We start from the raw sequence: 23,757 nt of genomic DNA on the forward strand, positions 1-23,757 counted from the left end.
ACATTATTTAATATTCAAAAGCAAAAATAAGTTTCATCCCTACCCATTTCTCATTTAAGGAAACCCCGCCTCAATATGGGCGTGTCCCCACAAATCTCCATGTACAAAAGAGTAGAAGTGGTTGTTCTTCCCAGTCAATTTTCAACCTAAACTCATATATTATTCCCAATCGACTCTTTCATTAGTATGAGAAGGAAAGAAAGAGAGAGTGAAGAAGAAAGAATCTTGTTTATATTATTTTTAAAGTAATTTTCGGTAATAATACTTAAGTTATCTTTCAGAAATTTCCGTAGCTATTTGACTGTTAAGTGTCAAGTTATTATCCACGTATCATTTTCTTATTGGTATATTTAAATTAAATTATAAATAAAAAATAAAAATTTAATGACCAAAACTAATTAGGGATTGATACGTAGCAACTTATTTGACATTTAACAGCTAAGTACCTACAAAAGTTTTAAAATTATAACTTAGGTATTATTACCGTCAAAAATTAAACTTAGGTATTTATTTACAATTGGGAGTTTTTATGCCGCAAATTACTCATTATACAAATTGATTCTTTTGTTTACCATTTTACCCTCGTTTAATAAAGAAAATCCCAAAAATTTGGAAACTCTCTCTCTTTCTCTCTCTCTTTCTCATTCGACAATCTCTCTCTACACTTTCCCTCTCTTGGTGTCCCTCTCTATTTCACTCATCTCTCTCAGCTCACTCTCTCACAATCTCTCAGCTCCCTATCTCTCGATCTCTCTCTCGGTGGTAGACAATCGGACCATTCAAGAATCAAGAATCATTCACCGCTAAGTAGTTTTCTAACAATTTCTTAAACATTGAGAATAATATGTAGTTTGTTTGTGTTATATGATGGGTAATGGTTGTTTTTCAACCATGTGAAAATATGGTTGTATTTTTCAACCATGTGAAAAAGTTACAATGGTAATTTTTGACTTGAGGCATATGCACATTTTCAACTATGCATTTAATGCAATATTGATTTTTTGTGTCTTGTTCATACATCCAAGGAGGCCTATAAATAGAGCTCCATCCCTTTCATTTGTTCATCCCATCACAACCATCACAAGCTATTCCAAGAGTGAAGAGTGAGGCTCTTGAGAGAAAAATAGTGAGAATACCTCTTAGTAAGAGAAATCTAAGAGAGTGAGAAAAAGAGAGTTCCTACAAAATTATAAGAAATATTTTGTAGAGAGATGGTGAGATTGCCACACTAGTGAGTGTGAGAGATTTGAGTGTATTCCTCAAGTATTTGTCAAAACTTGAGAGTGTAATGTTGTGTACCCATTATTATTGTTATAGTGGAAGGTTTGCCGTGGTTTTTATTAGCCACGAGATAATTTCTTGGCGTGCATTTACTCCTTTAATTATTATTCATAAAGTACTATTTACATTGGAAGATATCCAAAAATTCTGAATATGCTCTGTGATTGCAGCTTTGACTGATCTTTCACATCAGAAAGGAATTTTGGAATCCCCATTTTATTTTCCCGCAAATATTGATCCTGAAGGGGAATTGGAATACTATCCTTTATTCCCAACAACTGGTATCAAAGCCACGGAGTCGAAGCTCTATTCCTGCAACGTCATTGGTTACGTACGGCGTAAGTAATTTTGTCTAGGAGACTGGAATTTAAGTAGTCCGCCTGTGACTCTCCACGTCTTTCCTGGGAACTCACTTATAAGGGTGATTCTGTCTAGGAGACTGTCCGGGCCTATCCTTTGTTGATAGGGCTGCGATTAATATACACAGTCTTTCCTGGGAATCCCCTAGCCAGTACAGAGGTTGGTGAGACTCAAGAAACATGACAGGCCAAAAACTAGAAATTGAGAAGTTCAGCGGTAGCGGTAATTTTTCCCTCTGGCAAAGGAGGATGAAGGATCTCCTTATCCAGCAAAAGGTCCACAAAGCGTTATTAGGTATAGAGAAAAAGCCTAGTACGATGAAGGAAGAAGACTGGGAGGAGATAGACGAGATCGCAGCCAGTACAATTCGTCTAAATCTTTCAGATAGCGTCTTGCAATATATAGAATCGAAAGAGTGCAAGACGACTAAAGAAATCTGGGAGACTTTAGAGAATTTGTACATGTCCAAGAATCTTTCTAACAAGTTCTACTTGTGGAAGGAGTTGTATCAGATGCGGAAGCAAGACAGTGTGGATATGCTTCAACATTTGAGTAATTTTAATGGCATGATTTCTCAATTGATAAGATTTGAAGTAAAGTTTAGTGATGAGGAAAAGGCTGTGTTGATAATGGCAACACTTCCTCCATCATATGATCACCTTATCACAACTCTTACTTATGGGAAGGACAAGTTGGAGTATGAAGTCATTGCAGAGGCCTTGGTTTCGTTTGAAAAGCAAAACAAGGCGAGAGGTGTGGAGTCTCAAGCCCTTATTTCAGAAAATAGGGGGAGAAGTAAAAACAAAGAAGGCAAGTATAAAAATGACAAGTCCAGAGCTAGATCAAAATCTCGAAGCAGAACTGATGGTTGCTTTCACTGTGGCAAGCCAGGCCACATTAAGAAAAATTGTAGAATTTTGAAGCGGGAAATGCAAGAGGCCAAGAAGAGAAATAATGGTGACAGCAATACAGCTACAGCCGCCACTACAGAAGAAGATGTGGCAATAGTGATTGCTGATGAATGTTTGCATGTCGGAGACAACATGGTTGAGTGGGTGGTAGATTCAGGAGCCTCTTTCCACATCACTCCCAATAGAGAGATGTTTACCACATACAAAGCTGGTGACTTTGGAAATGTGAAGATGGGTAATTCTGCATGCTCCAAAATTATTGGAATTGGAGATGTAAGTATTCAAACGAATGTTGGTTGTCATTTGACATTGAAGAATGTAAGGCATGTTTCAGATTTGCGCCTTAATCTGATCTCTGTAAATGCCTTAGATGAGCAAGGGTACGAAAGCTACTTTGGCAAAAATAATTGGAAACTCTGTAAAGGGTCAATGATCGTTGCGAGGGGAAAATTATGTTGTTCGTTGTACAAGACTTATGGGAAGGCTTGCAACAACAGTATTAATGTAGCAAACAGTACTTCACCAAATTTATGGCATAAACGATTGGGCCATATGAGTGAAAAGGGTTTGCAACTGCTCGCAAAGAAGAAGTTCATTCCTTTGGATAAGGGTACGATATCAGATCCTTGTGAGCATTGCTTATTTGGAAAGCAACATAGAGTTTCATTTAAGAGTTCCTCTGCTAAGAAAAAGGAGGTACTAGAGCGAGTTTACTCTGACGTCTGTGGTCCCATAGAAGTTGAATCATTGGGAGGAGCCAAGTATTTTGTAACTTTCATAGATGATGCATCAAGAAAGGTGTGGGTCTATATGCTAAAGACGAAAGACCAAGTGTTTGGATTCTTCCAACAATTCCATGCTATGGTAGAAAGAGAAACTGGGAAGCAGTTAAAGTGTCTCAGAACAGACAATGGAGGCGAATATACTTCTCATGAGTTTAGAAACTATTGCTCTAAACATGGGATTCGACATGAAAAGACTGTACCTGGAACTCCTCAACATAATGGTGTAGCAGAACGAATGAATCGCACCATTATAGAAAGGGTCAGATGCATGATGAGATCATCCAAGCTACCAAAGCCATTTTGGGGAGCGACGGTCTAAGCGCATGTTATCTGATCAATAGATCTCCATCAGTTCCTTTAAAGTTTGATATTCCAGAAAGAGTATGGACAAGGAAAGATGTGTCATACTCACATCTGAAGGTGTTTGGATGCAAGGCGTTCGTGCACGTACCAAAGGAACAAAGGTCCAAACTTGATGATAAAGCAGTTCAATGTATCTTCATTGGCTATGGAGATGAAGAATTTGGGTATAGGCTTTGGGATCCAGATAACAAGAAGGTCATAAGAAGCAGAGATGTGGTCTTTAATGAAGATCAAACAATTGAAGGCACAAGAGAAGAAAAAAGTCAACCCGAAAAGGCTGAAATTGAGTTGTTTCCTCCAGAACAACAATGGTTAGACGATGAATTGCAAGAAGTTGCTGAGATGACCCATGGTGGTGACAGTGATGCTGAAGAAGATGTACCGGCACAAGAAGATATCAATCAGGGGAGCAGTACCAGCAACCAGAAAATGAGCAATCTCGCAGAAGGTCGGCTAGAGGACTAATTCCATCCAAAAGATATCCACGGTCAGAGTATATCCTTTTAACTGAAAAGGGGGAGCCAGAAAACTACCAAGAAGCATTGGCTCACAAAGACAAAGACAAGTGGATAGATTCTATGGATGAGGAGATGAATTCCCTTACGAAGAACAACACCTATGAGTTGGTGAAACTTCCGAAAGGCAGGAAGGCCCTAAAGAATAAATGGGTCTTTAGATTAAAGGATGATGGACATGGAAACCTGGTAAAGTACAAAGCCCGATTAGTTGTCAAGGGTTTTGGTCAAAAGAAAGGGATCGATTTCGATGAAATATTTTCTCCAGTGGTGAAAATGTCATCAATCAGAATAATCTTTGGACTAGCAGCGAGTCTAGATCTTGAGATTGAGCAGATGGATGTAAAGACTGCATTTCTTCATGGAGATTTAGAAGAAGAAATTTATATGCAGCAGCCTGAAGGTTTTGAGGTGAAAGGGAAAGAGGATCTTGTCTGTAGACTGCGCAAGAGTTTGTATGGTCTAAAACAAGCTCCACGACAGTGGTACAAGAAGTTTGATTCATTCATGGTGGATCGAAGCTATAAGAGATTAGCTGCAGATTCGTGTGTCTACATCAAGAAATTTCCTAATGAGAAATTTGTCATCTTATTACTATATGTCGATGACATGTTAATAGTCGGTCAGGATGGTAAGATGATAAATCAGCTGAAGAAAGAACTATCAGGAGTCTTCGATATGAAAGACTTGGGGGCAGCCAAACAAATCCTAGGAATGGAAATCATTCGTGATAGACCTTCTCGAAGATTATGGTTGTCACAGGAGAACTATGTTGAACGAATACTTGAGAGGTTCAACATGAAGGATGCAAAGTCAGTTTCTTCGCCACTTGGTGGCCAGTTCAGACTCACTAAGAAGTCATGTCCATCTTCGGAAGAAGAAAAGAGGAGGATGTTGGCTATTCCTTACTCTTCAGCAGTTGGAAGCTTGATGTATGCAATGGTTTGTACGAGACCAGATATTGCTCATGCAGTGGGAGTCGTAAGTCGTTTTCTTGCAAATCCGGGCAAGCAGCATTGGGAAGCTGTAAAATGGATCTTCAGATATCTAAAAGGGACATTAAAAATGTGCCTAAGCTTTGGGAAAGGAGAACCAATCTTGGAAGGGTATGCAGATGCTGATATGGCTGGTGATCTTGACGGTAGAAAGTCTACATCTGCATATATGTTTACTTTTGCAGGGGGAGCTGTGTCATGGCAGTCAAAGTTGCAAAAATGTGTTGCTTTATCTACCACAGAAGCAGAGTATATTGCTCTTGCAGAAGCTGGGAAAGAGATATTATGGATAAAGAATTTTCTCCAAGAATTGGGTTTGAAGCAAGAAAGGTACGTAATTCATTGCGATAGTCAAAGTGCGATTGACCTGAGCAAGAATGCTACTTACCACTATAGAACGAAGCACATTGATGTTAGATATCATTGGACTCGTGATGCACTTGAAAAGAAGCTATTCCAAGTGCAGAAAATTCATACAGATAAGAATGCAGCAGATATGCTAACAAAGGTGATTCCTCGGCATAAGCTTGAGTTGTGTTCCAAGCTTGCTGGGATGAGTTCTCGATGATGAAGACACAAATTCAATTCTTCCTCATGGATTGAAAAAGGGGGAGAATTGATGGGTAATGGTTGTTTTTCAACCATGTGAAAATATGGTTGTATTTTTCAACCATGTGAAAAAGTTACAATGGTAATTTTTGACTTGAGGCATATGCACATTTTCAACTATGCATTTAATGCAAGATTGATTTTTTGTGTCTTGTTCATACATCCAAGGAGGCCTATAAATAGAGCTCCATCCCTTTCATTTGTTCATCCCATCACAACCATCACAAGCTATTCCAAGAGTGAAGAGTGAGGCTCTTGAGAGAAAAATAGTGAGAATACCTCTTAGTAAGAGAAATCTAAGAGAGTGAGAAAAAGAGAGTTCCTACAAAATTATAAGAAATATTTTGTAGAGAGATGGTGAGATTGCCACACTAGTGAGTGTGAGAGATTTGAGTGTATTCCTCAAGTATTTGTCAAAACTTGAGAGTGTAATGTTGTGTACCCATTATTATTGTTATAGTGGAAGGTTTGCCGTGATTTTTATTAGCCACGAGATAATTTCTTGGCGTGCATTTACTCCTTTAATTATTATTCATAAAGTACTATTTACATTGGAAGATATCCAAAAATTCTGAATATGCTCTGTGATTGCAGCTTTGACTGATCTTTCACATCAGAAAGGAATTTTGGAATCCCCATTTTATTTTCCCGCAAATATTGATCCTGAAGGGGAATTGGAATACTATCCTTTATTCCCAACATTATATGTGTGTGATGTTTGTTTGTACTGGTGTTATTTTGCTGTTTTTTGTCTAAAAGGTTGAGATATGGTTTTCTCGTGGTTGCTGGATTTTTTTTTTAGTTTATCGATGGTTTGTCAATAATATATCTATATATTATTGATGATAAGCAAGCCAATGTCAGGAAAGACCATTATCAATAGTATGTCGATAGCTTTAGATAGTTTATCAATAATTTGCTAGAATCAGATTTTTTACATTATTTATTGATGGAATATCGATAGAATGTCGATGGAATGTCAATAATTTTGTCAAAAATTCCATTGCTCAGCTTCACGATTGTTTGTTGATATTTTTGTCGATAATAGTCAGAAAATTGTATTCTGACTATATCACGATAATTTTTTCGATGTATCATCGACTCACCTATTAAATATTGAAGAAAAAAAACTTTATTGAAACACGTAAAAATTTTAAAACATAAATAAAGGCAAAATGATCAAGATAACAATCATAAAATTTAAAAGTAACACCTAAACATAAAATTTAAAAGTCTCGAGAGTTAGGGTAATTCATGCAATACATGCTGATTGTGTTATTAATACAATACATTATTTATCTAAACATTGTAGAGCATTTCAGAGACCAAACTCAAACCCATTCTCATGTTATAAACCTAATATATTATTGAGACTACTGATTATATTGAATTATAAGTCAGCCAAGGCATTGGAATTTCTCCTTTAATTTAGTTAATTACGAGTTCGGTTGGTTAGTTTTGTCTGTTCCTGTTTTGACTTTTGAGAATAATATATTGAATTCTGAATTTTTTGTTTTTGTTTAATACATCTAAGGCCATAAAGACTACAGTAGAAATATATTTGCCATTGAACTTGGAAGATAAGATACACAATAAAACATCATTAAAACCATTATCAAAATCTGTTATCATGAACTTGGAAGATAAGTTGGTACCATGGCAAGTAATTACAAAGATGTAATGGTGGTGGTAATGCTCTACAAGTTTTTTAAGCAAAAAATTTACAAAAGGTAACACATTTTCTAAAGAGATCTTATGAGTTTGGTGAGTTAGCTATATTGATCCCAATTGGGCATTGAAGCATTTTAGCAATGGAAAGTCTAAACACAGCACAAGTTTCAGCAATCCAAATCCTAGAAAGTGTTCTCTCTCTCTCTCTCTCTCTCTCTCTCTCTCTCTCTCTCTCTCTCTCTCTCTCTCTCTCTCTCTCTCTCTCTCTCTCTCCTTCAGCAAAATTTCCTCATAATGCATCCTTGTTTATATAAAACTCATACTATCTTCTATTCACAGGAACTAATCATCATTTATACAGATCACAGGGTTGGTCTTCCATATATACAAACTAAATAATGATAATATAAACTTAAACAGCTAATACAAATCAGTAATTAAGATATAATTGACAGTGAGATTCTGTATCTTTCTATTAGTTTATACAAAGAAGAACTAACCTATTTCTTTAAAGGATGCCCTTTTTCAATTACTAATAATATCAGAAGAAAAATAGAATGAAAAAAAGAAATAGCAGAAAATCACTTTAGAATCTTATGTATCATACAGCTAAGAAATATCCAACATTTAACAAACCATTTTTCATCACCTTTCCAAATGAGCCAAGAAACACTCCATTATTTCTTACCAAACACTCCATTCTTCTTTCTATTACAATTTAAAAAACCTTTTCGAAAGGCGCCTTTTCATTATAGATAATGTAGGAGAAATCCATTGTAGAGCATTTTTCAAGTCCGATTCCCTCTCAGGTTTGCATTCAGTGAAAAATCGAAGATGTTTCCAATTGACCAAAGGAGAACGACATACCCTCTTCAAGATATCGGGAAACATAAGAGCCTTAATGTATAGAATTAAAGGAACATATTAATGTCACATATACATTTAATATATTAATAATATAAACTTGAAATAACAGCAAAAAAAATCAAATAAAACCAGTAATAAACATACCTCCTCTGATTTAACATGAATGTCTATGCATCTCCAAGAACAGTTGAGATTCAAAAGAAAATTCATCAAATTGATAAACCAATAGATGTCATAGTTCTCTTGCCCCTTAATCACAAATATTCCAAACAACAAATTGGAAGACTCCATTGACATCCTAAATCTGACATCACCAACATAAATAAATGTTGTTAATTTTGGAGTTGATTTAATTACAACATTCATGACACCGTGACAAGAGTTATGTATTGAGAGATTTTCCAAGTGCTGATTCGAGATCTCAATGTGCTCTAACTTCCACTTGCACAAAGTCAATTTCTCAAGAAGAGGAAGGTTAGAAATGAGATACTCTAATGATGATGACTCTTCCTTACCCCAACAACAAGTTAAGTTGAGAATTCTAATTGCCTTGCATGCAGAGAGTTTTATCTTGTCAAAGGAAACACTTGCTAGGTACAAAGATTCAAGATTTATGAGTGCGATTCGCTCCACCAAATCCTTGGTGAGTTTAATATCCAAAAACTTGAGGCTTAAACTATGTTGTATGCTGATGCGGAATTGAGTATCAGTGGAAAAACAACAAAAATGCAACTGCAACTTCTCAAGGGAAGGGGAACCCATTAATAGCTTATCTACTGCATCATTACCTACAAGCCTAACACAAGCTAATGTCAATGTTTTCAAAGATGGAAAGCTAAACGAGTAACGAGAATCCAACTCCACCGAATTCAATATCAATGTAGTCAAATATCTTGCGTTGACAGCTAAAGTTTTAGGCAATGAGTAGTAGTGAATATCACCCCTGTAACTCCTCTGCTTGTTCACGCGAAGATTTATTTCCTTCACTTTCTTCTCAACTATGAAAGCTAACCATTTATCTAGGTCACGAGCCATTCTTCTTTGATAAGAATTGGTCATGTGAAGCTTAAAACTAGTTATGGCGGAATCTAGGATAAAATAGTTGCCTCTTTTGCGGCGTTCCAAATAATTATTAACATAATTGTAAAACTTTTTCGAATTTGCCCAATCAAAATCAGAAAAAGAGAGTTCGGAGACAGAATACCACATGAGCTTCCAACGATTTGAAACTAGGCAAGTCGAAACGGCATCCTTAGTTGAAAGAAAGGAGAGAATATGTTGGATGAGTGAATCAGGTAGTTCCGAAATTCTATCTTCCTCCTCACCCATCATCATCAATGCCGTCTTAGCTCTTTTTTCAGCCATAACAACTAACAGCAAAGAAAAAGAAGAGAGAAATTGTGAGTTAAGTTTTCTTTGAAGAGAAAGAATCACAGATAAAATAGGCAATGAGGAGTGAAAGAAGGCAAACAATGTGCAAATTTCTTGTGAAATCATTTGAATACGATTACAGGAAAATATGATTTCATTACAGGAAACAAAATCTATAAAATTAAGACAAAACAGAATTAGTAATTATTGAAGAATTGAAGAAATGAAGAAAAATTGTTTGTATTTTGTAATCCACGTGATAAGAAAAATGTACATTACCGTTATTGATGAATGAATGGATTCAAGAAATGCATTTGTAATAATTAAGAAAGAAAAAGGTTGGAATGGTTGATACTTACTTGTTATTGTTGGGTGGAGTAGAAGATTTTCTTGAGTAATGAACAGTAATGGAAGCTAAAGAGAAAGAGAGAATTGGCGGCAAAACCCCTTTGAATTTGTATAAGAGTTGTTTGGTGTGTTTACTTGTGGGTTTGCGGTTGGGATTAGGGAATGAGGTCATAATCTATTCACAAAGTAATGTAATAAAACATAATAAAAATAAAAATAATAAAACTAAGGTACCGTAAACCCACGTGACAATAAAAATGTAAGAAATGAATTCTTCCTCGTAATTTTCCAACGTAAACACCACTCATATATTACGTACTCAAACAAACAACTCCTCATTCATTCTCAGACCTTCACTTCTATTACTGTTCATCACATAAGAAAATTTTCTACTGCACCTGACAAGTAAGTATCAACCAGGGGCGGACCCACTGCCCCCTGGAAAAAAAATCGAGAAAAAAATGTATATGTATTTTACTTAGTTACAACATATATTTGTATTAAAAGATGATAATTATAGACATAATAGTAACCTTGGTGTAATGGTTAAGGTAGTTGGTAAATAGGTTAGAGGTGAAAGGTTCAAATCTCACTAACTACACTTTATCTGGGTCCGCCACTGGTATCAACCATTGTAACCTTTTCTTTCTTAATTATTATTCATTTTGGTTACAAATGTATTTCTTGAATCCATTTATTGATTAATATACATACCAATAACAATAACAATTTTCTTGATTTCTTCAATAATTACTAATAATATTTTCACAAGAAATTTGCACATTTTTTGCCTTCTTTCTCTCTTCATTGCATATTTTATGAGTGATTCTTTCTCTTCAAAGAAACTTAACTCACAATTTCTCGATCTCTTCTTTTTCTTTCCTGTTAGTTGTTATGGCTGAAGAAAGAGTTATGTATGAGGAGGAAGATAGAATTTCCAAACTACCTGATTCACTCATCCTACATATTCTGTCCTTTGTTTCAACTGAGGATGCCGTTTCGACTTGCCTAATTTCAAAAAGTTGGAGGCTCATGTGGTATTGTGTCCCCAAACTCTCTTTTTCCGATTCTAATTTGGCAAATGACCCAATAAAGTTTTACAATTATGTCGATAACTATTTGGAACACCGCAAGAAAGGCATGAATTTTATCGGCGATTCAGCCATAACTAGTTTTAAGCTTCACATGGATTATTCTTATGAAAGAAGCAAGGTCTCTCACCTGGATAGATGGTTAGCTTTCATAGCTGAGAAGAAAGTCAAGGAAATAGATCTTCACGTGAACAAGACAAAGATTAACTACTATTCCTTGCCTAAAACACTAGCAGTCAACTCAAGTTATTTGACTATATTGAAGTTGACTTCGGTTGAGTTGGATTCTAGTTACTCGTTTAGCTTTCCATCTTTGAAAACATTGTCATTGGCTTTTGTTAGGCTTGGAGATAATGTAGTAGAGAAGATATTAATGGGTTCCTCTTCCCTTGAGAGGTTGCAGTTGCATTTTTGTTATTTGTCTAGTGATCCTCAGCTCCGCATCAACATACAACATAGTTTAAGCCTCAAGTTTTTGGATATTATACTCCATAAGGATTTGGTGGAGCAAATTGAACTCATAAATCTTGAATCTTTGTTCCTAACAGGTGTTTCCTTTGAAAAGATAAAAGTCTCTGCATGCAAGGCAATTAGAATTCTGGAATTAACTTCTTTTTCGGGTATGGTAGAGTTGTCACCATTAGAACATCTCATTTCTAATCTTCCTCTTCTTGAAGAATTCACTTTTACCAAGAGGCATAAATGTAAGTTAAAGCACATTAAAATCTCGAATCAACACTTGGAAAAGCTCTTTGTACATAACGCTTTTGATGAAGAATTGAATGTTACACTTAAATCAACTCTGAAATTAACGACAGTTGTTTATTTGTCTATTAATGTATATATGACACTAATACATTACATTCCTTTAATTCTATATATGAAGGCTCTTCTCTTTCCAGAAAAATTGAAGAGGGTATGTCGTTCACCTTTGGTTGACTGGAAAAATCTTACATTTTTTACTAAATGTGAACCGGAGACGGAATCAAACTTGAAAGATGCTCTGCAATGGATTTCTCCTACTTTTGATTCTTTTGAAAACTTGAAAGATGTGTAATATTTTCAATGCCTTGTTACTTGGCTGATTAGAAATTCAATATTATATTCAGTGGCCTCATTAGGAAAGGAAAGGTGATGAAAAATTGGTTTGTATTCTAAAGTGACTTTCTGTTATTAAATGAAGTTAGTTAATTCTTTTTTTGTTGATATTATTAGTAATTGCACAACTTTTTTCCTCACCCATCAACACTGATGTTCTACCAATACTTTCACCCATGATTGACCTGTAACAAGTAAAACAAAAACAGAGAACAACATTTCTGTTTCAATGAGGAGTTGTTGGGTATGTGAAGAGAGGGTTTGTTAGGAAGAGAGGATTGTAGTGTAACTGTTAATAATAATGGGTGTTGGTTGAAAATTGATGAGGAAGAACAACCATTTCTACTAGACTACTAGTTCCACCGTGTGGCCTTTTGAAAATGAGTATATACAACGATTAATTTGCATGCACCGTAAATATTTAACTTAGATATTATTACTGTCTTACAAAAAAAAATTATAAACTATCAAAGAGAGACACCCCACAATGGCCCGACCCTCTCCTCCAACCCCTTTCTTTCTCGGCTCCCAAGTTGACAACCGACTTGGCTTCCCTGGACGAACGCGGCAGACATTACACAACAAATTACTCAAATAATAATAATAATTCAGGTTGGTGGGTGGGTACGGGTCAAATGCAGATGTTCAGAATACAAACCCGACCTGTTCGATAATGTTGTTCGGGTTGGACCTACGAGTTTTTTTCACATGGTCGGGTTCAACGGATCGGGTCCGGACGGGTTGACCTGATCCTAATTAAGTTCGGGTTCAATGGCTCTTTCAGTTTGTGAATTAAAATTTGCAAAATAACCCATGCAAAATCAAGTATGTGTTTTTATATAATTATCTATTTATTTAAGTTTTGCCGCCAAACATAAATATCCATTTAGATTATTTGTAATCGTCTCTTTGTCTACATTACACACTCAAACAACTCTTCATTCAGTCATTCTCACTCTTTCGCTTCCAATTCGATTATTGTTCCTAACAAGTAAGAATCACCCATTCTAACCTTTTTCTTCTCTTAATTATTATTCTTTTGGTTACAAATGAAATTCATTTCTTGAATCCATTCATTCATCAATACCGGTAATACGCATTTTTCTTTTAAGTTGGATTACACGAAAGACACATTTTTTTCTTGATTTCTTCAATAATTTCTAATTCTATTTTGTCTTAATTTTATAGATTTTGTTTCCTGTAATCGTATTCAAATGATTTCACAAGAAATTTGCACATTCTTTGCCTTCTTTCACTCTTCATTGCATATTTTATGAGTGATTCTTTCTCTTCAAAGAAACTTAACTCACAATTTCTCTCTTCTTTTTCTTTGCTGTTAGTTGTTATGGCTGAAAAAAGAGCTAAGACGACATTGATGGTGGATGAGGAGGAAGACAGATTTTACAAACTACCTGATTCACTCATCCAACATATTCTCTCCTTTCTTTCAACTAAGGAGGCCGTTTCGACTTGCCTAGTTTCAAATCGTTGGAAGCTCATGTGGTATTCTGTCCCCAAACTCTCTTTTTCTGATTTTGATCGGGCAAATAATCAGAAAAAGCTTTACAGTTATGTTAATAATTATTTGGAACACCGCAAGAGAGGCATGAAGTTTATCCCCGATTCAGCCATAACTAGTTTTAAGCTTCACATAAATTGTTATCAAAGAAGTAAGTCTCGTGACCTAGATAAATGGTTAGCTTTCATAGTTAACAAGAAAGTGAAGGAAATAAATCTTCGCGTGAACAAGAAGAAGACTTATAGGGGTGATATTCACTACTACTCCTTGCCTAAAACTCTAGCTGTCAAAGCAAGATATTTGACTAAATTGAAATTGAATTCGGTGGAGTTGGATTCTCGTTACTCGTTTAGCTTTCCATCTTTGAAAACATTGAAATTAGCTTGTGTTAGGCTTGCAGATAATGATGTAGTAGATAAGCTATTGATGGGTTCCCCTTCCCTTGAGAAGTTGCAGTTGCGTTTTTATTGTCAATCTAGTGATCCTCAGCTCCGCATCAACTTACAACATAGTTTAAGCCTCAAGAGTTTGCGTATTACACTCAGTGTGGATTTGGTGGAGAAAATCAATGTCATAAATCTTGAATTTTTGAGCCTAATGTGTGTTGACTTTGCCAAGATACGAGTCTCTGCATGCAAGGCAATTAGAATTCTCAACTTAAGTTGTTATCTGGGTATGGAAGATTTGTCATCATTAGAATATCTCATTTCTAACCTTCCTCTTCTTGAAGAATTCACTTTTACCAAGGTGCATAAATGGAAGTTAAAGCACATTGAAATCTCAAATCAACACTTGGTAAAACTCATTGTACAAAACTTTTTTGGTGAAGAATTGAATGTTATACTTAAATCAACTCCGAAATTAACGACAGTTGTTTATACTGGTTGCATCAACTTGAGTGTGTCAATGGAGTCTTCCAATTTGTTGTTTGGAACTTTTGTGATTCATGAGGGGCAAGAGAACTATGACACCGATTGGTTTCTTGATTTCACCAATTTTCTTTTGAATCTCAAGTGTTCTTGGAGAAGCATAGATATTCATGTTAAATCAGATAAGGTACGTTTATTACTTGTCTTATTTAATTTTTTTAGTGTTATTTAAAGTTTATATTATTAATGTATACTTGACACTAATACATTACGTTCACTTAATTCTATACATGAAGGCTCTTATCTTTCCAGAGAAGTTGAAAAGGGTATGTCGTTCACCTTTGGTTGACTGGAAAAATCTTACATTTTCTACTGAATATGAACTGAAGAGGGAATCAAACTTAAAAGATGCTCTGCAATGGATTTCTCCTACATTATCTTTGAAGAAAGGGCGTCATTTTTACAAAAGTTCTTTTAAAGTTTTTGAAAATTTTCAAAAGAATAAAGAAGCGTTTTTTTGATTATATTATATTTTCAATACCTTGTTACTTGGCTGACTGGAAATTCAATATTATATTCAGTAGCCTCATTAGGAAAGGTGATGAAAAATTGGTTTCTCAAATGTTTGGACATTTTTTAGCTGTATAATATAAAGATTCTAAAGTGATTTTCTGCTATTAATTCTTTTTTGATGATATTATTAGTAACTGAAAAGGGGCATCCATTCAAAACTATTGAATGTGTAACCTATAATTGGTTCTTTTGAGATTGTATTTACTTTATAGGTAATTTAAAACTAATAAATTTGCTGCTTACAAAACTTGATCTCACACCAATATTTCTGTCAAGGATTGCTTTAATGCCCAATCTGTCATTGTAACAAGTTATCTATGGTTTCATGATGTTTTATTGTGTCTATTCCAAGTTCAATGGCAACTATAATTCACCTGTTCTGTTCATGTTGGTTTATAGTATGTTCAAAACTCAAAACAGGACCATAACAGACCAACCAACCAACACTAATAATTAACATGAAAATTGGTTTGAGTTTTGTCTGTGAAATGTTCTATTCTTCTTAGCACAAACATGAAAGTCACACAGTTGACCACTATGAAGAATTCATATGATGGTAATGGTAAGGGTATGCTCTTCATTAGTTCCTCTTTTGCATTTTATTTGTTATTGTATGTTCTGTTTCTTGGATAAGTTTGATTAAAGAAGATGATCAAAGAATCTACATACAATATTAGAAGTATGTTCATTATTATTAAATGCCCAAAATAGATCTTTGACTTATTTGATGAGTATTGTAGTTTTTATTGTTGGAATGCATTAGATTCCATAATACTCATGGGGTTGGAAATTTAACACTACCTTGGTATAAACTAATACAAATACCTAATGACTAATCTAACTCATTTTCAAAAGCTAAACCCATTTGCTCATTCTAACAGAAGTGTATAACTTGTTATTACTTGTAACAGGTCAATCATGGCTGAAAGTAGTGCTAGAAATTAGTGTTGATGGGTGAGGAGGACAGAACTTTCGAAACTACCTGATACATTAATCCTACACATACTGTCATTTCTTCTTACTAAGGATGTTGTTACTTGCCTCCTTTCAAAGCGTTGGAAATTCATTTGTCCATTTTATTCATTTTGTGTTCTGTTCTGTTCTTAAATCTTGTCACTGTGTTGTTTTGATTGTGTTCTTGGTTGAGGCAAATTTCACAACAAAATGGTAAAAATGATATTTCGTTATTTTAGAGAAGTAAACTAAACACACCAAACAACTCCTCTACAAATTGAAAGGGGTTTAATTTTGCCGCCAAACATAAACCCACTTATATATAAATCTCTTTCTTTACATTATTATTATTATCATTACACAATACTCAAACAAACCCTCATTCATTCTCACTCTTTCCTTTCCAATTCAAGTAAGTATCAACCATTCTAACCTTTTTCTTTCTTAATTATTATTCTTTTGGTTACAAATGCATTTCTTGAATCCATTCATTCATCAATACCGGTAATGTACATTTTTCTTTTAACGTGGATTACAGAAAAGAAATAATTTTTCTTCATTTCTTCAATAATTACTAACTGTTTTTTGTCTTAATTTTATAGATTTTGTTTCCTGTAAATGTAATGAAATAATATATTTTTGTATAAATAGGATTCATCATATTCCAATAATTACACAAGAAATTTGCACATTCTTTGCCTTCTTTCACTCTTCATTGCATATTTTATTATTGATTCTTTCTCTTCAAAGAAACTTAACTCACAATTTCTTTCTTCTTTTTCTCCCTTTGCTGTTAGTTATTATGGCTGAAAAAAGAGCTAAGACGACATTGATGGTGGATGAGGAGGAAGACAGACTTTCCAAACTACATGATTCACTCATCCTACATATTCTCTCATTTCTTTCCACTGAGGATGTTGTTTCCACTTGCCTAATTTCGAAGCGTTGGAAATTCATGTGGTATTGTGTCCCCAAAATCTCTTTTCAAGATTCTAATTTGGGAAATGACCCAAAAAAGTTTTACAGTTATGTTGATAATTATTTGGAACACCGCAAGAGAGGCATGTATTTTCTTCCTGATTCGGCTATAACTAGTTTTAAGCTTCGCATAGATTATACTTATGAAAGAAGCAATGCTTGTCACCTAGATAAGTGGTTAGCTTTGATAGCTGAGTTGAAAGTCAAGGAAATACATCTTTGGGTGAACAAGTCAAAGAATAACAATGCTGATGTTCACTACTACTCCTTGCCTAAAACACTAGTAGTCAGCGCAAGATATTTGACTACATTAAACTTGAATTCAGTGGAGTTGGATTCTCGATACTCGTTTAGCTTTCCATCTTTGAAAACATTGTCATTAGCTTATGTTAGGCTTGTAGATAATGATGTAGTAGATAAGCTATTGAGGGGTTCCTCTTCCCTTGAGAGCTTGCAGTTGCTTTTTTGTTGTTTGTCTAATGATCCTCAGCTCCGCATCAACATACAACATAGTTTAAGCCTCAAGTTTTTGGATATTACACTCACTAAGGATTTGGTGGAGCAAATCGAACTCATAAATCTTGAATCTTTGTTGCTAAAAGGTGTTTCCTTTGACAAGATAAAAGTCTCTGCATGCAAGGCAATTAGAATTCTCAACTTAACTTGTTGTTGGGGTATGGAAGAGTCGTCATCATTCGAATATTTCATTTCTAGCCTTCCTCTCCTTGAGAACTTGACTTTGTACAATGGGCGTAAGCCTAACAAGTTAAAGCGCATTGAAATCTCGAATCAACACTTGGAGAATCTCTTTGTACATAACCCTTTTGATGATGAAATGAGTGTTATAATTAAATCAACTCCAAAATTAACCACATTTGTTTATTTTGGTGGTATCAAATTTAGTGTGTCAATGGAGTCTTCCCATTTATTGATTGGAGCCTTTGTGATTGAGGGGCTTGAGAACTATGACGCCTATTGGTTTATCAATTTGATGAATTTTCTTTTGAATCTCAACTGTTCTTGGAGATGCATAGACATTCATGTTGAATCAGATGAGGTATGTTTATTACTTGGTCTTATTTGATTTTTTTGGTGTTATTTCAAGTTCATATTATTAATACATTTTTAATGTATATGTGACATTAAGGCTCTTATCTTTCCATGGAACTTGAGGAGGGTATGTCGTTCTCCTTTGGTCAATTGGGAACATCTTCGATTTTTTACTGAATGTAAACCTGGGAGGGAATCAGACTTGAAAGATGCTCTGCAATGGATTTCTCCTACATTATCTATAAAGAAGGGGCCTCTTCTGAAATATTGAGTGTTTGGTATGAAACATTGATGAATCATTCTCAAGCTTTTGTTGTTAGTAATAGAATTCATCCAAATTGAATGAATTAGTTTGTCAATTTCTCTTGATGAATTTTGTGTTGTGTTGATTAACACACCAACTTGATCTCACTGAAATTTCAATGCTTGGTTACTTGGCTCTTGGCTGACTGGAAATTCAATATAGTCAGCAACCTCATTAGGAAAGGTGGTGAAAAATTGGTTTGTCAAATAATGGATATTTCTTAGGTGTGTGATACTGATATATAAGATTCTAATGATGAATTTTGCTGAAGAAATAAGACAGAGAAAACCCTTTGTACGATTTGCATAAAAAGAGGCTAAATCAGCCGAAAACAACCAAAAAGGTTAACTGCCAAGACAATAATATCAAAACAAACAAATTCTAACAGTGAAGAAAAAGATAGAAAACAGATTTTGATGATGGTTTCATAATGTTTTATTGTGTATCTTATCTTCCAAGTTTAATGGAAAATATAATTCTACTGTAGTCTCTATGGCCTTACTTAGATGTATTAAGCTACAAATTACTCAAATTATAATAATAATAATAATTCAGGTTGGTGGCTGGGTACGGGTCAAATGCAGATGTTAATAATACGAATTTTTTTCACATTGTCAGGTTCAACGGGTTAGGTCCGGGCGAGTTGACCTGATTCTAATTAAATTCGGCCAAAATGTTCAGTCGGGTAAATAGTGGCATAAGTACCCAAAATTTTATGTTTGTAAGCGGCATAAACCCAACAGGTACATTTAAGGACTAAATTTTTGATTATCGGATCTAGATAGAAATATATAGTATCAGTTACTTCCAAATGTTCTTTTAATAAATTCAAAATAGAGTCTGTACGGACAAAACTGGAAAAAAAAATTACAATTTTACAAATATTGAGTACTTATGCCACTAAAAATAAACATTCGGTTTATGACGTTTACAAACATAAAATTTTAGGTACCGCCGTTATTTACCTTTTATAGTTATCTATTTATTTAAGTTTTGCCGCCAAACATAAATATCCATATATGATGGGGTACAAGAAAATAAAAATGGGGTTATGATGGTAATGGTAAGGGTATGCTCTTCATTAGTTCCTCTTTTGCATTTTAGTTGTTATTGTATGTTGTGTTTCTTGGATAAGTTTGATTAAAGAAGATGATCAAAGAATCTACATACAATATCAGAAGTATGTTCATTATTATTAAATGCCCAAAATAGATCTTTGACTTATTTGATGAATATTGTAGTTGTTATTGTTGGAATGCATTAGATTCCATAACACTCATTGGGTTGGAAATTTAACACTACCTTGGTATAAACTAATACAAATACCTAATGACTAATCTAACTCATTTTCAAAAGCTAAACCCATTTTCTCATTCAAACAGAAGTGTATAACTTGTTATTACTTGTAACAGGTCAATCTTGGCTGAAAGTAGTGCTAGAAATTACTGTTGTTGGGTGAGGAGGACACATACTGTCATTTCTTCTTACTAAGGATGTTGTTCCCACTTGCCTCCTTTCAAAGCGTTGGAAATTCATTTTGTATTGTGTTCTTAAATTTTGTCACTGTGTTGTTTTGATTGTGTTCTTGGTTGAGGCAAATTTCACAACAAAATGGTAAAAATGATATTTCGTTATTTTAGAGAAGTAAACTAAACACACCAAACAACTCCTATACAAACTGAAAGGGGTTTACTTTTGCCGCCAAACATAAACCCACTTATATATAAATCTCTTTCTTTACATTATTATTATCATTACACAATACTCAAACAACTCCTCATTCAATCATTCTCACTCTTTCGCTTCCAATTCCATTATTGTTTCTAACAAGTAAGTATCGACCATTCTAACCTTTTTCATTCTTAATTATTATTCTTTTAATTACAAATGAAATGCATTTCTTTAATCCATTCATTCATCAATACCGGTAATGTACAAAATACAAACAATTTTTCTTCATTTCTTCAATAATTACTAATTCTATTTTGTCTTAATATATATTCTTGTATAAATAGGATTCATCATATTCCAATAATATCACAAGAAATTTGCACATTCTTTGCCTTCTTTCACTCTTCATTGCATATTTTATGAGTGATTCTTTCTCTTTAAAGAAACTTAACTCACAAGTTCTCTCTTCTTTTTCTTTTCTTTCTCTGTGGTGTTAGTAGTTATGGCTAAGAAAAGAGCTAAGACGACATTGATGTTTGGTGAAAAGAAAGACAGAATTTCGAAACTACCCGATACACTCATCATTCGTATTCTGTCGTTTCTTTCAACTAAGGATGCCATTTCCACTTGCCTAGTTTCAAAACGTTGGAAGCTCATGTGGTATTGTGTCCCCAAACTCTCTTTTTCGGATTCTAATTTGAAAGTTCACCCAAAAATGTTTTACAGTTATGTTGATAATTATTTGGAACACCGAAAGGAAGCCATGTATTTTATCCCCCATTCACCCATAACTAGTTTTAAGCTTCAAATGAATTATTCTTATAAATCAATCTATGCTGGCCATCTAGATAAATGGTTAGCTTTCATAGTTGAGAAGAAAGTCAAGGAAATAGATCTTTGCGTGAACAGCACAATAACTATAAATGGTGATATTCACTACTACCCCTTGCCTAAAACACTAGCAGTCAACTCAAGATATTTGACTATATTGAACTTGGATTCGGTTGAGTTGGATTCTAGATACTTGTTTAGTTTTCCATCTTTGAAAACATTGTCATTAGCTTATGTTAGGCTTGGAGATAATGGTGTAGTAGATAATCTATTGATGGGTTCCCCTTCCCTTGAGAGGTTGCAGTTGCATTTTTTTTGTTTGTCTAGTGATCCTCAGCTCAGCATCAACATACAACATAGTTTAAGCCTCAAGTTTTTGGAAATTATACTCTCTAAGGATTTGGTAGAACGAATCGAACTCATAAATCTTGAGTCTTTGATCCTAGTGGGTGTTTCCTTTCACAAGATAAAACTCTATGCATGTAAGGCAATTAGATTTCTCTCCTTAACTTGTTGTTGGGGTATGGAAGAGTCATCATCATTCGAATATTTCATTTCTAGCCTTCCTCTCCTTGAGAATTTGGCTTTTTACAACGGGCCTAAGCCTATGAAGTTAAAACAAGTTGAAATCTCGAATCAGCACCTGAAACAACTCTATGTAGATAACCCTTTTGATGATGAAATGAGTGTTGTAATTAAGTCAACTCCAAACTTAACCAAATTTGCTTATGTTGGTGGGATCAAATTTAGTGTGTCAATAGAGTCTTCCAATTTGTTGTCTGGAGTATTTGTGATTAAGAAACAACATAACTATGACACCAATTGGTTTATCAATTTGATGAAGTTTCTTATGAGTCTCAAGTGTTCTTGGAAATGCATAGACATTCATGTTGAATCAGAGGAGGATCTTATCTTTCCAGCGATGTTCAAGAGGTTATTTCGTTCTCCTTTGGTCAATTCTAAACTTGTTCGATTTTTTACTGAATGTAAACCTGAGAGGGAATCAGACTTGAAAGATGCTCTACAATGGATTTCTCCTACATTCTCTGTAATGAAAAGCCATGTTTCGAAATCGGTTTTTAAATTTTTCTAGACTGAAATTTCAATATAGTCAGCAGCCTCATTAGGAAAGGTGATGAAAAATCGGTTTGTCAAATGATGAATATTTCTTAACTGTATGGTGGATAAGATTCTGAAGTGATTTTCTGCTATTTCTTTTTTTCATTCTATTTTTCTTCTGACCCCAATTTGAAGTTATTTGACTCTTTTTTGTTGATATTATTAATGATTGAAGAGGGGCATCCTTTAAAGAAACTTGTTAATGTGTTTCGTATAATTAGTCCTTTTGAGATTGTATTTACTTTGTAGGTAGCTTAAAACTAATGAATTTGCTTGTACTTTGGTTAAGATCAATGATTTTTAATCATATGGTATATTATTAAATATCTCAATCTTGAACACTTCTTTATTACAAGATTTCTATTAGCTGTGACACTGTAATCTGTATATGTATTGAGATTTTTAATTTTCTATCCCTTATTCATATAAACTAGGGTTCATTATGATAAATTTGCTGAAGTAATAAGACAGAGAAAACACTTTGTAGGATTTGCATAAAAATTGGCTAAATCAGCCAAAAACAAACAAAAAGGTTAAACTACCAAGACAATAATATCAAAACAAACAAAATCTAACAGTGAAGAGAAAGATAGATAACAGATTTTGATGATGGTTTCATGATGTTTTATTGTGTATCTTACAAGTTCATTTAGGAAAGGTGATGAAGAATTGGTTTGAGTTTGGTCTGTGAAATGTTCTATGCTTCTTAGCTGTATAAAATAATCAACTACTAACATGAAAAACTAGAGAAAAATCACAAACACTATTAGCAAGCTTGCCAATTACTTGAGCTGACTTAACACATTTGCTTAAGTATTATAAAATACATTTGATAACACTTTTTCAGGGTTATCATAAATATTATTTTTTTGTGTAAAGACCTTAAAAAATTTATAATGGTGTCAAGTGACTTAAAAGTTCCATCAAGAGAGAAAGAGCTGAAGAGGGCCTTATTAGAATCATGTTAAAATGAACTGGAAGACACAGTTTGCTGAACCACTTTCTTCAAATAAAACTGTAAACAGGGCAAATATGTAAGAGAGTATTTGAGAATGATGTTACACCACCTTAATGTATTAACTTATAAATAGTCCTAATGAGATTGTAATTACTTTATATACCTTACTGATAGTCTGTTAGTAACAAATTTTCAAGAAGAACCATACCGGTTGTGATCATAGTGAGAATTGTTGGTCGGATTAAATGAAGGAATTCGGTGACATTTCTTGACTGGTTTTTCCTTTTTCTAAGTTCCAACTTTGAGATTATGACACAAAAAGAAAAGGTCTATTTACTTGCCTCAAGCCTTCAATGGCCAATCTCTCATTGTGAATTTATGTTTTCTGTTTTCATCTGAATTTGAAGCTCCTTAATTGTAAAAGCATAATCAACTAGAGAAAAATGACAAACACAACCAACTGCAAAGCACTACTATACCAGTAGGATTGGCCATTATAAGGTATAATGGACCCTTATAATAGGTAGACACTTTGGTCAGCTCCCATGAGCCAATTCCCGAAGCACAGTCAATAGTCACTTTGGAAGACAACAGGGTCACAGCCAAATAAGTTCATTTGCAGAAAACTGAAAAGAAAGGCAAATAATATTCATCAATTTTCGATCA

At 34.3% G+C, this 23,757-nt stretch overlaps 5 protein-coding genes across 8 annotated transcripts; 4 read left to right on the forward strand and 1 right to left on the reverse strand.

Moving 5' to 3' along the window:
• Window positions 1-7,911: 7,911 nt before the first annotated feature.
• LOC115709195 (putative F-box protein At1g49610) lies at window positions 7,912-12,458 on the reverse strand. Its single transcript, XM_061111124.1, has 4 exons — window positions 12,392-12,458; window positions 10,088-10,379; window positions 8,502-9,727; window positions 7,912-8,387 (listed from the first exon to the last, which is right to left on the reverse strand). The coding sequence occupies exons 3-4, from the start codon at window positions 9,720-9,722 to the stop codon at window positions 8,202-8,204; spliced, it is 1,407 nt and encodes a 468-aa protein (XP_060967107.1). The 5' UTR covers window positions 9,723-9,727; window positions 10,088-10,379; window positions 12,392-12,458; the 3' UTR covers window positions 7,912-8,201.
• LOC133036076 (putative F-box/FBD/LRR-repeat protein At1g78760) lies at window positions 10,971-12,224 on the forward strand. Its single transcript, XM_061112545.1, has one exon. The coding sequence runs from the start codon at window positions 10,971-10,973 to the stop codon at window positions 12,222-12,224; it is 1,254 nt and encodes a 417-aa protein (XP_060968528.1).
• Window positions 12,459-13,141: 683 nt separating the features above from the next.
• On the forward strand, window positions 13,142-15,334 carry LOC133035343 (F-box/FBD/LRR-repeat protein At5g53840-like). 2 transcript variants are annotated; one of them, XM_061111126.1, is made up of 3 exons: window positions 13,142-13,256; window positions 13,606-14,840; window positions 14,950-15,334. In XM_061111126.1, the coding sequence occupies exons 2-3, from the start codon at window positions 13,611-13,613 to the stop codon at window positions 15,172-15,174; spliced, it is 1,455 nt and encodes a 484-aa protein (XP_060967109.1). In that variant the 5' UTR covers window positions 13,142-13,256; window positions 13,606-13,610; the 3' UTR covers window positions 15,175-15,334. The 2 variants fall into 2 exon arrangements, with proteins under 2 accessions (XP_060967109.1, XP_060967108.1); XM_061111125.1 differs by lacking the exon at window positions 13,142-13,256 and having other exon boundaries at window positions 13,407-14,840.
• Window positions 15,335-16,305: 971 nt separating this feature from the next.
• LOC133035344 (putative F-box/FBD/LRR-repeat protein At1g78760) lies at window positions 16,306-18,648 on the forward strand. Of its 2 annotated transcripts, none has more exons than XM_061111127.1 (3): window positions 16,306-16,592; window positions 16,978-18,215; window positions 18,306-18,648. In XM_061111127.1, exons 2-3 carry the CDS (start codon window positions 16,983-16,985, stop codon window positions 18,477-18,479), a joined length of 1,407 nt encoding a protein of 468 aa, XP_060967110.1. In that variant the 5' UTR covers window positions 16,306-16,592; window positions 16,978-16,982; the 3' UTR covers window positions 18,480-18,648. The 2 variants fall into 2 exon arrangements, with proteins under 2 accessions (XP_060967110.1, XP_060967111.1); XM_061111128.1 differs by lacking the exon at window positions 16,306-16,592 and adding an exon at window positions 16,627-16,684.
• Window positions 18,649-20,080: 1,432 nt separating this feature from the next.
• LOC115709558 (putative F-box/LRR-repeat protein At4g15060) lies at window positions 20,081-22,242 on the forward strand. Of its 2 annotated transcripts, none has more exons than XM_061111129.1 (2): window positions 20,081-20,342; window positions 20,681-22,242. In XM_061111129.1, the coding sequence occupies exon 2, from the start codon at window positions 20,686-20,688 to the stop codon at window positions 22,105-22,107; it is 1,422 nt and encodes a 473-aa protein (XP_060967112.1). In that variant the 5' UTR covers window positions 20,081-20,342; window positions 20,681-20,685; the 3' UTR covers window positions 22,108-22,242. The 2 variants fall into 2 exon arrangements, with proteins under 2 accessions (XP_060967112.1, XP_030493546.2); XM_030637686.2 differs by having other exon boundaries at window positions 20,684-22,242.
• The last annotated feature ends 1,515 nt before the right edge of the window (window positions 22,243-23,757 follow it).

Source organism: Cannabis sativa, chromosome 3 (genome assembly GCF_029168945.1).
Source record: "Cannabis sativa cultivar Pink pepper isolate KNU-18-1 chromosome 3, ASM2916894v1, whole genome shotgun sequence".
Taxonomy (NCBI): Eukaryota; Viridiplantae; Streptophyta; class Magnoliopsida; order Rosales; family Cannabaceae; genus Cannabis; species Cannabis sativa.

Excerpts from the sequence above, each read along its gene's own strand:
- LOC133035344 (XM_061111127.1), top strand. The coding sequence starts at position 16,983 with ATGGCTGAAAAAAGAGCTAAGACGACATTGATGGTGGATGAGGAGGAA. Across the intron at positions 18,216-18,305 it reads TTCATGTTGAATCAGATGAG|GCTCTTATCTTTCCATGGAA; the intron begins GTATGTTTATTA and ends TGTGACATTAAG.
- LOC133036076 (XM_061112545.1), top strand. The coding sequence starts at position 10,971 with ATGGCTGAAGAAAGAGTTATGTATGAGGAGGAAGATAGAATTTCCAAA.
- LOC115709558 (XM_061111129.1), top strand. The coding sequence starts at position 20,686 with ATGGCTAAGAAAAGAGCTAAGACGACATTGATGTTTGGTGAAAAGAAA.
- LOC133035343 (XM_061111125.1), top strand. The coding sequence starts at position 13,539 with ATGAGTGATTCTTTCTCTTCAAAGAAACTTAACTCACAATTTCTCTCT. Across the intron at positions 14,841-14,949 it reads TTCATGTTAAATCAGATAAG|GCTCTTATCTTTCCAGAGAA; the intron begins GTACGTTTATTA and ends CTATACATGAAG.
- LOC115709195 (XM_061111124.1), bottom strand. The coding sequence starts at position 9,722 with ATGGCTGAAAAAAGAGCTAAGACGGCATTGATGATGATGGGTGAGGAG. Across the intron at positions 8,388-8,501 it reads TTCATGTTAAATCAGAGGAG|GCTCTTATGTTTCCCGATAT; the intron begins GTATGTTTATTA and ends CTATACATTAAG.